We start from the raw sequence: 16,117 nt of genomic DNA on the forward strand, positions 1-16,117 counted from the left end.
TTTGGATTGTGAGGAAAAGACACGGTTTGGTAGTAATGACGTAGATTCCCAGTTTGTAATTTGTGAGTTTCGATAGTGAAGTACATATACGATTGGTCATTTTGAATAGTGACGAAAAGTGGTTTTACGTAAGCCATAAGATAGGAATTAGACAGTTGAGCACTATGCGACGTACGTTACTTCAATATTTCTTGTCTTGGTTTCTCTGACTACTTAATTTGTTTCGAGCGATATGTTATCTATCCTGACTTCACACCTAAATAAGCAGTTTGTTGGTTTGTATGGCACTGAGGTAAGAAGATTTTTATGACTTTGAGGCCATGAACAGTGAAGTATAGATGTACAATTTGTCAATAACAGTTTGTGCCTAAAGTGAGTAACTACGTGGTTTCAATGGTAATTTCGATAACAACGATTTGTCATTTGGACTCTGTTCCTGGATACACGATTTGTAAGTTTGAATAGTAATGTAGATAAATACATAATTTTCCAGTTTGAGTAAAAATGAAGAAACTTGTTTTGACAGCCAACAACGCAGCGTTTCTGTGGGATTTTTCTGCGTCGAAGTCAAATCGGGAGCAAAATTCTTTCCAACTTTCGTGCGGTCAGGATGCAAAAAACGATGGAAACTGACCCAAACGAAACGTTTGCCACGCAGGCTATGTCACAACTGATGTCATTTTGTCAGTTTGAATCATATATTAGTTGGACAATTAGCCAGTTTGAATAATGAGGTAGGTACACGATTTTTCAATTAAAATAGTGAAGTCGATACATAATTGTTATTTAGGACAGTGAAGTAGATAAACGATTTATCAGTGAGATTTATACGCAATTTGTTAGTTAATGGATATTGAAGTAGAAATATTGTGGCAGTTTGGACTAAGATAAAGCGTTCACACGAGTTAGTTTAAACAGTGAGTCAATAACAAATAAGATGAAATTTAATCGTCGGAGAGTGTGAGCATTCGTTCATATCAAAGCTTTTGAGTATTTGTTAAATCCTTTCACTGTCCTTTCGGGATGTTCATGTTCGGAAGAAGAATGCGTAAAACGTGTCATCCCTGTTTTTTGGGGGAATTAAGATAAGTTGGTACAAGGTACACTTAAGGGGGAATTGTCACGGGAGATTTTGCTGTTCTCAGCAAAACTGCGCTCACAAATATTTCACAAAGTATCTTTCCTGAAACATGACTAATTACTTTTGGAGAATCGAGAAGAAAATGTCAAGAGGTATCCAAGGAAGTAGAAACCATAGTACGTTTCAAAGGATTTTTTCAAAACACATGCATGGGAAAAACTTGAAAAAGCTGGCCATTCACAGCCAATGATAATTAATACTAGTTTTTATTGATTTTATGCATTAGCAGTGCAATTGTAAATAAAACTGGAACACGGTTTCTACATATCCGTTGATACAAACATGTTTTTGGTGATTCAAAGTAACTAAAATATCCGTTTCTGCCCCTTTGTTACTAAGAGGCATGTGAATTGTAGGTCACTAACGACTTCAGAAAAAAAAAAATGCCTCAAAAGCAGTGGCCAGCTGCGAAATAAACGGTGGATCGCTTATGTTCTTTCCAGGGGTGAGAGATATTCTGTGATCTTTACAGTTCGTCTTATACCATATCAGAAAACGATTTGTTTAAGTGAACATAACGTGGGTTTCAGTCTTTTAAGGCAGTTTCGACGAAATTTGCAAAGGCTTGGAAATATTTTGTAGTTCGATTGAGAAGCACTGTAAACTTCAATATTTTCTTAAAACTAACCTTTATTCCATTGAAAATTTGGCACAAATAGTGTCCGCGCGAGTACGGCCTTGGCTCACGTACGATGTCTTGATTGGTTCCTGGTAGCTATAGCCCCCCACGGAAAAAATCTCCTGCAAGAGTTTAATATCCAGTTTGGACAGTGCATGCTAATCCTATTTGCCTCAGTTTTCTCGTCAATGAATGTTCCAACCAAGATTAGAGCGCGTCTCTCTGCTTTACTCTCGACGGAGTAAAGTGCAAAGTCACAACTTTTGTTGACGTCATCCGTGCGTCTTTCCTCTAATAGATTATAGGGAAGCCAATAACGACGCATGTAACATCTTCCGAGAATTATTGTTACCTGTTTCATATTTACTGAAGCAATATCAACGCAATATAATCTAGTCATTACTAAACGTCTGCTCATCATTTTCTGCAGTTACCATGGTCAGGTACTATTTCTGGCAAGGCCCAATCATGTTCACAAAGACCAGTATGCCAAAGGCTAGGGCGGACGATTAAAATAGTACGAAGTACGGAAATATCGACAAGATCACGAAACACAACTCCCACTTGCAAATATAAACAAATGTAGATAATGAATGAATGAATGAACAGACAAGACACACGAGGCAGTTATTTAATAGCAACGGAAAGTATAGTAAATTAGAAGCAAATCCAACTTTATGAAGAGTTATTGTGCAAGTGCCAATATCCGAAATAGATTTACTCTTTCTTTTACGGGGGTGACAACTCTAACAAAGCTGTTTTGGGACAAAGCCAAAATTGTTCCGGGAATCTGGAGATTTTTCCGGGAATCGGGACACTTAGAAATTTTTCCGGGAAACACGCTATAATTCCGGGACATTGCAGAAAAAATCGGAACATCAAAGGAGATGTTTCCCAGAAATTCGGGAGGATGATCCAAATTTCCGGGATGACTAAGGTTAAGACCTAGTATTGCTCAAACAGCGTTTGTTAAAGTTGTCAGCCCCCGTTTCTTTTGACATTAGTTTTGAAATAAACAGTTAATGAATCAATACTGCGAAACAAAATTTAACTTCACGAAAAAAGCTATATTCTAAAAGATTGTTTTGCATTGTAAACATCAATTATAGTGTGACGCAAGTATATATTAAAGCCTTAATTGCACTTCAAACATGAAAAAGAACAAGTTTCCGGAATAACAACGGTACCCTTTGGCACTGCACGTTTCAGCAAGAATCGACGTGACGTAGATAAAACGTGTGTCCTGCAAGTGAGCGTTTTCTGTTTGATAGTTTCCATTTTTGTGACACAATTTTGCAAAGAAGTAAATCGCGTTAATTTGTTCCCCTTCACTCGTGAAATCCGGAAAATAATACTGTTTCATGGTGCAGCACACGAAACGAAACTGTTTTGTGGGATGATGGCCACGTCAGTAAACTTGTTGGCAAGAATTTGTCCCATTTTGACTTGTCCCTGTAAAAAAGTTGACAAGTACATACACTTTCTGTACAACAACAACTAGACGCACTGTTAGGCCCATATTGAAACCAGCACTCGATACCACCGATACCGGGATTTCAGTAACGATACTTGCGAATAGTATCGGGTTTTGGGATATTATTCGATACCGCTCACGTGACCATTTGCAATAAGAAAATTAACAGATATTTACCCACGCCGAATTTATTGTTACTACTGCAATCGTAGCCAGGTCTTACCTCGCCCCTAAGTGGCTCATACCTGCTCGTTCCAGCCCAGCCACTAGAGACGTAGTAGATTCTCGCAAGACTACGACTTTTTCCAATAGAAAAAGAGTGGGCACGAGTCTGACGAGTGCATGTTGTTTAGGCGGGAAAACGAGACAGCCGTCGTCAACTTACTTTGAGGCTTTACGCGAACTGTCTAGTGGCGAAAACAAGTCCTCGAAACGTAGATGATCAGTCTCGTATTTTGGAATCACGAAAGGGCTTAGCTATTATCATTCAAAACAACTACATCAAGTTCGTCGCACACAGACAGTAAAATGAAGCTTCCTGGGGATAAATATCTTTTAGTACTTCGTTAAAAAAACTCTCGTATTCGTTGTCGTGCTCGTAATGTAATCTAAAGGTTTCTACTATGTAGAATAACGACATTATACAAACGATTGTTGTTCAAAGTTTAAATTCCATTATTCAGATAAGATTCGAGGAAGGTCAACCTTATAAACCACACCTTGCATCAGTAAATTTATGCAAACAGCGACTTTAAAAAAACAGGCTGAAACATATACGCCGTTCTCTTCTTAATCTTGTTAGCTTGGATAAAATATTGCCACAATCCAATTAACCAGTATTACAAACTTAAAATATTTATATGGTTTCTGGTGTTGCACACCATAAATAGTACTTAAATCCAAGTCTAAGTCTGTGGTTTATTTGTTTTGGACGAAAACAGTGTACTTGGGTGAAGCGCAAGTGCAAAGGAATAACACCGACCATGAACTGCCACATATCTCTGCTTATCTCTTTTCTCTGTATAGGTGGATATTGATTCAGATGGGTAGTCGAGATTTATGGACTTACATCTCGGATTATTTGTATTGCTAATATCAGTAATCACTTTGTACTTAAGAAAAGAGAGACAGGTAGCCGCGGTTTTAAAAGACCGGAAAAACAAGATAATTATTCCGCCTTGTGTTTGTTAAAGAAGCCATGATCATCTTTTAATGAGTTCTTAACCTCTTTGTTAGGGCGGACAGAATATCGTTCATAGCCCAGCATGTATTTAATTGCGTATTCGCCCGAATATGATCTGGTGAGAAACGTTAAAATTTCAACGAGCTTACCTATTTCTTCCCCCCTGAGACAATAAGCTACATCGTATGATGAGCTGTAGTTTTTCAACGCCAGAAAATCTTGCACTTGAGGACGGAAAAGTCACTTAAAGCGTGCGCTATAGACGTCTGTTTAAAAGGAAAATTATCGTTGTCGGTAAAATTACTGAGAATGTACACTAGTTCTATTTTACAACTTAAAAAAACTATTTTGTCAACAGCAAAGCATTTCTCCGGAAATACTTAGCAGTAGTTGTTGAAATTTTAATTAGTTTTCTCATTACCCCCCCTCTCCGTGGGACAATAATCGACATTGTAGTTTTCACCTTCCGTGAAGCTCTCTTCATGGTAGAGTAGTTTTTCTGAATGTTGGTATTCCGCTTAAAGAGAAAAATCATTTATACAGATTATTCGAAAAGCGACCTTTCCCAGAAATGAAAAGCGGTGGGTTTGATCATAGGGGCGCGGTTGTAGCTCAACGAGTTTCGCGTATTTTTCAAAGGTTTTTATGGCTGTATGCCAAGAAACGTTACCGCAATACAAACCCCCTCGCCATTGAGCGCTTAATAAATTTCCCTGTTGATACCTAAAGGGGTGGTAGCGACTCATATTTCAACCTCTGTTCATTCCGAAACTCAAAATTTAAGGCAAGCAAAATTCTACCAAGTGGTCTAAACTGAAACGAAACTTTTGAATGGAGCAATTTTAACACCGTGCTAATGAAAGGGGTTTTAATCGCTAGGAACGTCACAACACTGTGGGAGAGTAAAAATGCTTGCACACCTCTCAAACCATACTTATCCGCGTGCCTTGAACACTGATATTAACCAAGTCATATCTTCTCAGTGAGTATCCCTATATCTGTTCGGATGGCCTCCTGTATCGCCTGAGAAAGAAAATCAAGGGTGCGTTCGATTGGCCCTTTTCCGGAATAGGAATACACATAATGATTACTAGAAATCCCTCATGAGCGGTTTTTGGAGTTACAAAATGTTGCTTAAATTCTCATGTGTTAGCGAACGTTTGCAGAAATGGCTTCCCAAATTTACTTAAAAGAGAAATCTCACGTCCATTCCGCTTATTCTTATTCCGGAGTACGGTCAATCGAACGCAACCTGAAGTGTTTTCGGCAGAATGTCTGCTCAACATTTCGTAACACTGAAGAACTAATTCTTTTCGTTTTTGAAGAGGAAAATATGTAATTAAAAATGCGAAAAAAAGTCAGCCAGCAACAGCTAGTAATAAATTCGGGGAATAAAATTCCGTTTCCTAAAAGTTTCTGCAAGTTAAATTTTCAGCTTAAAGCATCCGAACACATCAACCTGTATTAGTTTACACAGATATGTCGAAAAGGACACAACACGATCTGGGACACACAGAAGATAACATTTTAAGTATTTTTTTTTGAGGTTGTCGTCGAGTGCTCTTGTGATATTAACCAAACCTCACCTTTTCAACGAGTGTCCCTATTTCTTACCTTAGGTGTAATAGCAATGAAGACTGAATGAAAATAGAGCAATTTTTTTACACGTTGACAGTAAATGAAGCAATTTATGTTGTGAAAAAGGTTGTATGATACATATGACAAGTAGCCTGGTGGTGACTGAACTTCATCGCCTGCATGAGGAAGGCGAGCAATTAACCGAGATTTTTATTCTTTATTAAGATTCAGTCGCAAATGCATAACAACAGACAATTGGCAAGGACTGGCCATATAGATACTTACGGGGTCCCGCAAGACGACATGAATATGTGAACTCAAAAGTCAGTAACACCTTCAGAGAATTACAGTTTGGTTTGACAGCGATTCAAGAGTGTGGGGTTTTGTTCGGATCGCAATTCGTTTTGTTAAGGCTGGTTTCCATATGATCGCGGATCGCAGATCGCAATAAGGTCTGCGATCGTCTGCGATCATATGGAAACCAGCCTTTAGATAGAACATGGTTCTATCTTCTGCGATCGTCTGCGATCGCGATCGCAGGATCGCAGACGATCGCAGAAGTAGTTTCCATAAGATCGCAGACGATCGCAGGGCAGACCTTATTGCGATCTGCGATCTGCGATCCGCGATCACATATGGAAACCAGCCCTTAGATCCAAGTAACAGTTGAAAAGAAATCGTTTTAAATTCTCGAATGTAGGACAACATTTGTACTGTTTGTTTGAGAAGCTTTCTTGTAAAAACCCTGAACAAGTTCATGGAAAATTTGTTCACTCTTTTTGTACTCAAAAACGAGCCAAAGTGTTACAAAACTTAATGGAAAACTTGCTCGTATGCAATCAGCCTAAGTGATAACATGGTGAGATAATAAACGATACTACATTTTATTACTGGAGCGATTTAATTGTCCTTACTGAGGCGCTGTTGGAGTAAATATTTACGGAAGAAACTTAACGACCATTGCTCAGCACGCGTGGCTAACTTCGCCCAGATAGAGTAGATTCAAAAATTGAATGTACCCATTTAACTATTCCGTGCCATTTTTGATAAAGGCAGTCTAAACGTTTACGAGAATCATGCCAAGTAATTTTAGTAACAGTTTACTACCTGACTATAGCAATAAATTGATGATAATTGTTGTGGAGATTCCTAGACACCGTAGCAATAAATGAGTATTTATCCCGCGAACAAAGACACAATTATAACGAAGATATACCACATTCTTTTCGCCACGCATTATACGTTAAAGCACTTTCATCCAAAGAAAGTTTTAGTTTTGTTTTATTCACTGAGCTAAAAGCATTTTTCTTTGAATTCAGTCTCGATTCTGGGGAACAACTTTGCAGAGAATTAATTATACACAAGAGAAGACCTCTCTTGTTATACACAAGACACGCTTTTTGACAAACAAAGTTTTAGTTTTGTTTATCCTTTGGGTAAACAAATTCCTTCAATTAAACAGAGTGGCAAACCTTCGAATCTACAGTGAACGCGCCTATCTATCGAGCGCAGCTTTCAGTTTTAACTAACTTACACTAGCAATAAAATATGTTCCGCACGTAGAGCAATTTTAACATCTTGTTAGTGCCTGGAGTATTTTAATTGGCGCTGAGGGTTCTTGCACTGTGGGAGAGGAAATGTTAAAACCCCATAGATCAGCATGCCTTAAAAACTGATATATCCCAAATGTAACCTACCGCAATGGGTGAGTCTACTTCTATATCACCTCAGGCAAACTTCAAATCGAGCACTGTTGTGAACTTCAAGTAATTTGTGAAACTAAGCGAACACTGAATCGGACTTTATATGGCTGTTTATGATGGCTAAGGAAACAGACCAGTGAAACGTAACGATATTTTAGCCCAAATTCCTACAACGTGAAGTAAACGTTAATGAAATAGAAGTGACTTCAGTAATTGTGCTTACCGCAACACTGTGGGAGTAAATATTTAAACTTCTCTTTCTGTGATAGCTCAGCATGCGTTTACTTAGAGATAAACAAACAAAGAAGGTAAACCAGCGATTATATTGACATAAAGACGACAGTCATTCGAGAATAATAGCAAGAGAAATGTAGAAGGTACGAGCTGTGGGCAGGTTCTTCATTGCACCGCATTTCTCGTACCTTCCCAAAAGTTCGAAGTATTCCGCAATGACAATATATGATTTTACTTCTCCCAGTATTTTTCCTCTTTGATATAGGGAACTTAAACGGTGCCAAAGTGCAATAAAATTAAATATATTCTTAAAATTTCAATGATGTCACAGGAAGACTTCCTGTGACCAAAATCACTTGCACGCAAAGTGACACTCCTAGCAACCATGCAAGACATTGTTCCAAAGTTTTTTTTTGCGTCAAAACACTCCTTCAACACAACTTTTCTACCCAGTCTACGTGGTTAAAGTACGAATTCAATGAGTTTCTCTACAACTTCCTGTTTCAGGTACACTAGCAATAATTAAAGAATGTTCTCTGTACGTGAAGTAATTTTAACATCTCGTTAGTAAATGGAGTGTTTTAATTGCTATGAACATTCGTACTCTGTGGGAGAGAAAATTGTTAAAACCACTTGTCCGATAGATCAGCATGCCACTCATATATTCAAACATACCTATTCAATTACCTCTAAACCTCGAGCACCTAAACTAAATATTTGCTGAGCTTGGAGTAGTTTTAACATTTTGATAGTAAATGAATCGTTTAGCGAAAACGGTCTTTCCAGACGTGGCGACCCCTGTACCCAATTGACTTTATATCTTGCAGATGGTGTGCAGTCGATACCTTTCTTATTTATTTTTAAACGATTTCATCGTGAGATAAACGATGGCACACTTTATTACTGGTGCGATTTAATTGTCCTTGGTGAGACGCCGTAGGAGCGAATTTTTCAGTAAACTTTGAGATCATTGCGCAGCAAGCATTGCTCATTTCGCCCAGATATAGTGTATCTTAAAATGAACGTACCCATTCAGCGATTTGGCACCTACTTTTCCTCGGGCATTGCATCAGCAAATTATGAATGGAGTAATTCTAACACCTGATTGACAAAGTGAGTGATTTAATTTGTTGTATACATCCCTTCGCTGCGGGTGGATTTGTCCTGATGCAATATTAAAAACTTAATAGCGAGTAAAACGTGTTTAATTGCCTTGAACATCGTTACGAAGTGGAAGACTCAAAAAGAGGTAACCAGAAGCTCTTGGTTAGATACTGAAATTCACCATGTCCGAGGTAAGAAAGACGAGGTAAAAGCCCGTACTAGATGACGGAAATTTGTGAACTCTTGCGAAAGTTATGAAAAATAACTTTTCTGTTTTAATAGTTCCATATTTTCAAGTGAGTACCCTGTTAAAACTTGGCTTCTTAACCACTCAAGTGCTCGTAGCTTTCATTCTTTATTATAATTGCTTTTTAAGTGAATATTTACAAAAAAAAAAAAAAAAACAGCAACAAAAATATAAACAACTTCAACTACAACAACAACTGAACAAAACAATGTTGTTTTTTAAACAACTCAATGTATTGGCCCTTTCACTTGCGGAGCTCAGGCTTGTTCATAATGATTTTAAACTTGTCCACAATACAATCATTTCTTCAATTATTGTTCAATTCTGATATCGAATGAAATAAGATTAACACTGGTCTCTCTCGGTCTCGTCTCCACCATCTTTCTCTCGCTACAATTCGGCAAACGAAGGAAAACTGTGGTTTTGTAATCTGTCCTTTTTCGTTAGACTAGAGCTACTTTCAATTCTTGGTATACTCATGCAACTCGAAATAGCAAATCTGAGCAATGAACACAACTATCACTGTCGATGAGGATCAGCAATGAGCATTCACTGTCTTATTGTCGAGTTTCTTTGCCTCTATACAAGAAAAACACCATCAATGTATACGGGTTTTGCTAATTTCAATGTGGAGTTTTCATTAGTGTGAATAGTTTTCTGCCTTAGTACGAGTTCTGAACTTTTAACTTCATTGGCAAAATTCAGAAAAAGATCGGGAGGGTGTTTTTCACAAAGGACTTTGTTCTTAAGCAATATATCATCTTATTTGTTAATTAAAGAGGATTTTGAAATACTTTTCAGAACAAAAGCTAGCGATGAATTTAACGAACAACGTTAATTATTTAAGCAGAAATGACACAAAAGCATTTGGATGTTATATGCAATATAATGAAAACTTAAATTAACGATGGACAATTTGTCATCTTCATGTCATTATTGCCAAGTTGAAATGCAACAAAATCTTGTGGCTGTTATATGCAATATAACATATAACACCAGATCAAGCGAAAGCCCCGGCTTAACGCGCGAGAGTAAATAACTCAACAGGGAAATTGTCCGATTAAATGATTATGTCTAATCAGGAGCGCGTGTCGAAGTTAACAAATCCCTGAAAGGCTCTGAAAACATAAATCACATTGTCACCATTGAAATACAAAAGGTATTTGAGATTGACGTAGCGATCAATACCGCCGCGTCGTCGTTATTTGCTTTATAATACAGAGGATGAAATTCGCTCAAAACTAAAAACTACCACGAGTTTTGAAGATGTTTCCCTCCCGCTTTTTTTTATTCACTAAAACCACGCATCAACAACACAGGGAGGGTATGAGAAATCTGTATTATTAGCGATATTTCCCAAAGGATTTTTTCACAAAACCGCTTTCTTGTGCGTAAGACTTAATGATGATGACACGTCGAAGCCTTCGAAGGAGCAAAGTCTTGTACAGACTTAAAAACCATTAGTTTTTGCTTGGCCTCTCTGTTACATTAAAAGGTTGATTCGGTGCTTTTTGCTTAGGCATGTATCACAAATTCGTCCAAAGAGATAACGATAATTGCTGGTGAAATTTCAATAAGTGTAAATCCTTCTTAACACCCGAGAGAATGGAATCACATTTAACTGTTGACGTTCAATCCACCTTTGAGAGAAAATATTGTAAAAGAAAAGGCAGTTAACGACTCTGCCCCATGACCCAGACGGGATACTCAAGTGTACAGTTTTTGGTAACTTTTACGGCAAGGGTCCTCATTCCAGCAGCGCAGCATTGATGCGGTATTTGGCTACCTATCGGGAATGTCTAGTTTTTCCATCTGGAAAAGGCGAAGAATTTGTAATGGCCCACATATCAGGTTACTGTCTTGCGAACGCCGATTCCCTAGCTGAACTGTACGCTAAAGGTGGTCGATACGTTTAACAAGATACTTTTGAATGGAACGGTCCCCACGCGTTGTTACTAAATAGAGAGATGTAATTGCTGTGAACGCTCTTACGCCGTGTGGGAGCGGTTTTTTGGTTCATGACCGGGTCGTTCATTGTTCAGCGTGTATTTAAAAACAATGACATCACCTTATAATGAACGTATCTTCACCTTATAATGAACGTATCTTTCAATAACAGTAGCCATGTTACCTGAGTTATTCTAGTATAGTAGCATCAGTGGTGAAGCGATTTTAACACTTTATTAGTGGGTAGAGTGATTTTCGTCCTGGAGAACTCGGATAGGCAATCAGTAGTTCTACATATGGTGACCTGATAACAGGCCAGACAGCCCTACCGCCTGACGAAGATTAGAAACAGTTTGAACGTCGCCATGTACATCCTATATATTAAAATCGTCAAAAATTCCGAGCTTTTAAGTAATGGAATTATTTAATTGTCTCTACCGCGGCGCTGTGGAGTAAATATTGAAGCTTTTAATTTATCGTTCAACGCGCGTTATACACTTCGCCCAGGTGCAGTCACTGCAACCTAAAAATTCACTTGCCTCAATATTCAAAAATGAGTATCAATATATTTTTCTCAGGCATTCCAGAAATGAAACATGATGTGTAGGCTTCTGGTTTGGCGTTGGAGGTTACGTTTTGTAATCAAGGTTCAGTCATATGTCAGCGTTAACAAGAATTTTTGTTCTCGGGAAGGCTTATGACACCTTATTAGTGAATATGGTCATTTAATTGCTTTTAATATTGTCACGCAGCGTGAGAGTTAACACAGTTGCTTATTAAACAAGAAATGGGACGATTTAACGCAGAGTTTTTGCGCTTAAATATAGGCGAATGGGGGAATGATCATATATCGATCATAGGAAGCCCGCCGGAACTAGCTAGCGTGTTCGATATATTGGCGCTAAACTGTATACATTTTGATTGTCGTGTGCTAGACAAGCCCTAAGGCTAAAAGATGTTAACACTTACAATCAGTAGTTTTCTAACACTTAGCACTTCCGAAAACAAAACCAAACTGCTAAAAACTTTAAGCAGTCGTGTTTTGTTGTGGAGTAATCCTTTTCCTTACATTGGCGCAACAAAATGCTATACTCAGCAATACTAAATTTCAAAATACCAGAAAATTCATGGTCCATGCATGAAATTGTGCATAATGATAGCAATAACTTCAAGGTCGGACTCAATATCAGCCATTGCGTGCTTAATCAATCTTGTTCATTATCTGATATCACGCATAGGGCGAGACAGAACTTTCCAGTTGTCACGCTATCGACGGGCAAAATTTTTTCCTGCAAAATTCCAAGCGACAACTATCTAAACAAACAAATCACCAAAGATCTGCTGTAACCCCAAACAAAACGGAATTTTGTAGCTAGTGATATTTCATGATGTCTTTTGGCGACCTGCTCGAGAAATTTTTGCTGTAGAAATGAACTTTCTCGCGCGTGACTTGCGCTGCAGTGCATGTTGAACAGCTTAGAGCAAGCCTAGGTGATATATGTTGACAATAAATATACATATCCTGTATCGAAATAAAAGTAACTCTGTAACAAATAAACAAATAAGTATCTTCTGGAATCGTGCTAAGCCGGCAAAAGCCTATCAACGGATTGAGCTCATTTCGTTTTGCAAAAATAGTAGACTTCATGATCTATCAACAGCAGAATTAACGATTTCTGGAAACAACTGTTATTGCTTGTTCTATACGTTGCCCACTGAATGACTCATTCATCAAACTCGCAGTCGTGGGAGGACTGGATTGTTTTGTTAGTCTCACGCCTGTTGGCTCGGTCAGGTGTTATTAACGCATTCAACGCCACACGAGCGGTCAGTGTGAACAAACGGCGCGCCATTTCCATTGACGTAAATCAGACGAAACTGGCCATCGGTTTGTTAAACTGTTAATGGGAGCAACCGGCCATCCGCGAAAGAAGCAGCTTGCTTCTTCTTAAAATAGCACGAATTATTTTCGGAACGAATTCAGAACAATAGAACAAAGCCATAACAGCACAATTAGAAACGTTGTCAAAAGAATTTACTTTGGATTAAAATAGCAGACGAGCCGAGTAGGGGCTGACAGCGTAATTCGAGCGTGCCGACAGTGTGTCCTGGAGACGCCGTTAAACGCGACTCCCGTCAGATAATTGCGATGGCTGCTGAGGAGGGAACGTCTTCTGCTAATGAAGCGTCAGATGCTACGTCAAACAGATCCGCAATGGTAAGTTAAAGCAGTTTGAACTTCGTTGTTTCATTAGCTATTATTTTTCAGACATCCCTGGTGCTCTGCGCATGTGGCAACATGTCGAACTGTACTGCCTTGAGTAAAGCGACAAAACCTCATCTCATTTAGCTCAATATTGCATCTAAAGACACCATAGTTAGTGTATTTATCCACATTTTATGAAAATCAACATTCTACAGTTAGTTTGGTTTGATGATTTGATCTCGCATCGTGTTTAGACAACATGTTGGAAAGTTAAAATGGATGACACATCCGGGCAAAACAACTGTTCCCAGCAATTATTTGATTACCCGGTATCTCCATGAAATGTTATGCAAGACTAATGTGCGACTCGACCTCGCTTTTTCTGAAACACTTACTAATTTAAAAAAACTAATTGCATCATTAAAATATTGAATTTTCCTTAATGTGAGATAAAATCTGCGAAATCAGGCGTAAAGCCATGCCCCATGAAGACAATGTGCCCATGAAAGTACGTTCGGAAACCAGTCGAAATTTTCACATTTTACAATTGAACTTTCGGTTTTGATAGGCTAAAAGGAAGCGAAATTTTTGTGGAGAGAATATTCCATCGAAGAGTTTATGTTACCTCTCTTTTACGCCCCGAAACATAAGAACCTTCATCTATTCCCCGCCTCCGCCGGTGACAAAGAAGAGAAAAGGATATGTCATCTACGAATTCATGTCGGTTAAGATGCCTCACGAAACATTAATTTCTCAAAAAGGCCGGTTGTGCCCTTGACCACTGTATAACATAACATAAAGGATATGTGACAGGCCCTAAGGATATAGGGTCAAAGAAGTGGAATAGACGCTGAAAGGCTCAATCTCTTGATGGAAGTAAGTTACAAGTTCATAATTCGAGGATACAAGCATAGGCAAGCCTTGTCGTCCGTCTGCCGTAAATAGGAACGTTCGAGACTTAGTGAACGTCTAGAGATTTGAAAACCATATAACCCTCCATCAAAGCATTTGGAAGAAATACTGGTGAGTTTACGAAGGTAGAGATAACCATGCACTGATTTCTGATTAACATAATTTTTTATCAGGTATGAACTTAAACTATATACCATGTTGTATTCGAACCAAAGACCAATCTCACAATATACCACCGGCTTTGACAACTCTAATTTCTTCAAGACCTTCAAAAGATTTCGTAACACAAGTGGCCCTATTTCGAGGTACGGAAACTGCCAAGAGCATTTCGTTTTACTCACCTCTTGATTTTGGCAATGCTCTTATTATTTTGTTTTTATTTTTCATTTTTCGGAAACCACAATCTATGCGTGTGGTTCTACATGGATCAACCGTGATGATAGCGGCCAAACGACGAAAACAGGAGCATTGAACTGACAAACTCATGTACAAAGATCGCAGATGGTTGTTTCAAGTTCAGATATCAATAGAGCGTTAGCGTTATTCGGTGGCCATGTTACATGAACAGGGGTAGTTCTAAGCCAAGCGATATTCACAATAAACATGAGTTCACTTCAGCTATCGACTGTATAACAACTGAGGCAGGTTTTGCTGAATAACAGCCTAACAGTGTTAAGAAGTGGGCAATCGCCGACCAACTGAATCAGAGATACTTGTAATAAATGGACTGGCATTTGCTAAAAACTCAACAGAATTGCGTGTGTGCTTAGAGATTTCGCTAGACTAATGGTTTGCAACCTGATTGCCGACGGAATTGTCAATACTCCCGCAAGTCAGGTAAAACAGCGTACACATCCGTCGCGGCTCGCCAATCAAAATAACACCAGGAAGTCCATCGATCGGCAAAGCTGTTGAGGGCAACAAAATCCCTTTTTTTTTAATGTAAAGATATCTCTACATTTTTTTCTACGAGACAACCATAATGACGGGTGGAAAATCCCATGCCCATTGGACCGTATAAAACTTTCGATCCTCTCACTGGGCTCATATGCTCTTCGCCGTTTTGCAGGGGATGGCTTAAAATGTACCACTTGAAGGCCCTGAGAACTCACGCACAGTACCACTGTACTAGTGAAAAAGGCTTTTATTAAGTTACTTATCGTCGTTTTAGAACTCCTTTCGACGAATACTTAGCTGCCTGATGTCCAAGAAGCCTCACTCAATCTCTGTCCAGCTCTTCCGTCTTATAGTTTGTGTCAAAGACGTTAGGTCTAAAATGTCGCGGTTTGATACATGAAGGATACGAGAAAACAAGCAAAACGCCCTGATCTGATGGAATACTGATTGTTTTGAATTTCTCGCGGATATAAACAAACTGTCGTTTTTAATCGGTAGCTGCTGGAACGTTGTTGAGCCGTGAGCCGTACAGTTTTGTTTGGTTTAAAGCTTAGCTATGTTTACTACTGCATTCCAGATATAGTAAAACTCTTTGGATGTACTTTAACAAGAGTGTTATGTTACCATGCTTTTTTAAGGCCTCTATTTCCAGCTTGTTGTTTAGACCTTTTAAAGACGGAGCTCTTAGTCTTGTCAGCTTTTCATTTCAACTTCATTTGGTGGTTAGTTCTGCCTTTTCAATTATAAGGTGATCACTATCGCTCAACCAAGAATATTTCAATGTGTCTAGAACTCTAGAGTCATATTCTTTGACGGCGAGGCCGAACACATCAAGTTTAAAAACAAGAGCTACCAAAGGGTTACGTTTTGTC

General features: G+C 38.6%; 1 protein-coding gene across 4 annotated transcripts in view; it reads left to right on the top strand.

Annotated features, from left to right (window-relative positions):
- Positions 1-16,117, top strand: part of LOC146467506 (doublesex- and mab-3-related transcription factor A2-like) — a 52,157-nt gene that overhangs the window by 12,367 nt on the left and 23,673 nt on the right. Inside the window, exon 1 of one of the 4 annotated variants that reach the window (XM_085125827.1) lies at positions 13,058-13,448. The exons of 2 other annotated variants lie outside the window; for them this stretch is intronic. In XM_085125827.1, the coding sequence (XP_084981953.1) occupies positions 13,380-13,448 (69 nt within the window). In that variant the 5' untranslated portion in view covers positions 13,058-13,379. Of the gene's footprint in view, positions 1-13,057; positions 13,449-14,288; positions 14,313-16,117 lie in introns of those variants that run through there. One more of the 4 variants, XM_085125830.1, reaches the window with a different exon arrangement.

The sequence above is a fragment of the Pavona decussata genome, unplaced genomic scaffold (genome assembly GCF_977016875.1).
Source record: "Pavona decussata unplaced genomic scaffold, jaPavDecu1.1 SCAFFOLD_135, whole genome shotgun sequence".
NCBI lineage: Eukaryota > Metazoa > Cnidaria > Anthozoa > Scleractinia > Agariciidae > Pavona > Pavona decussata.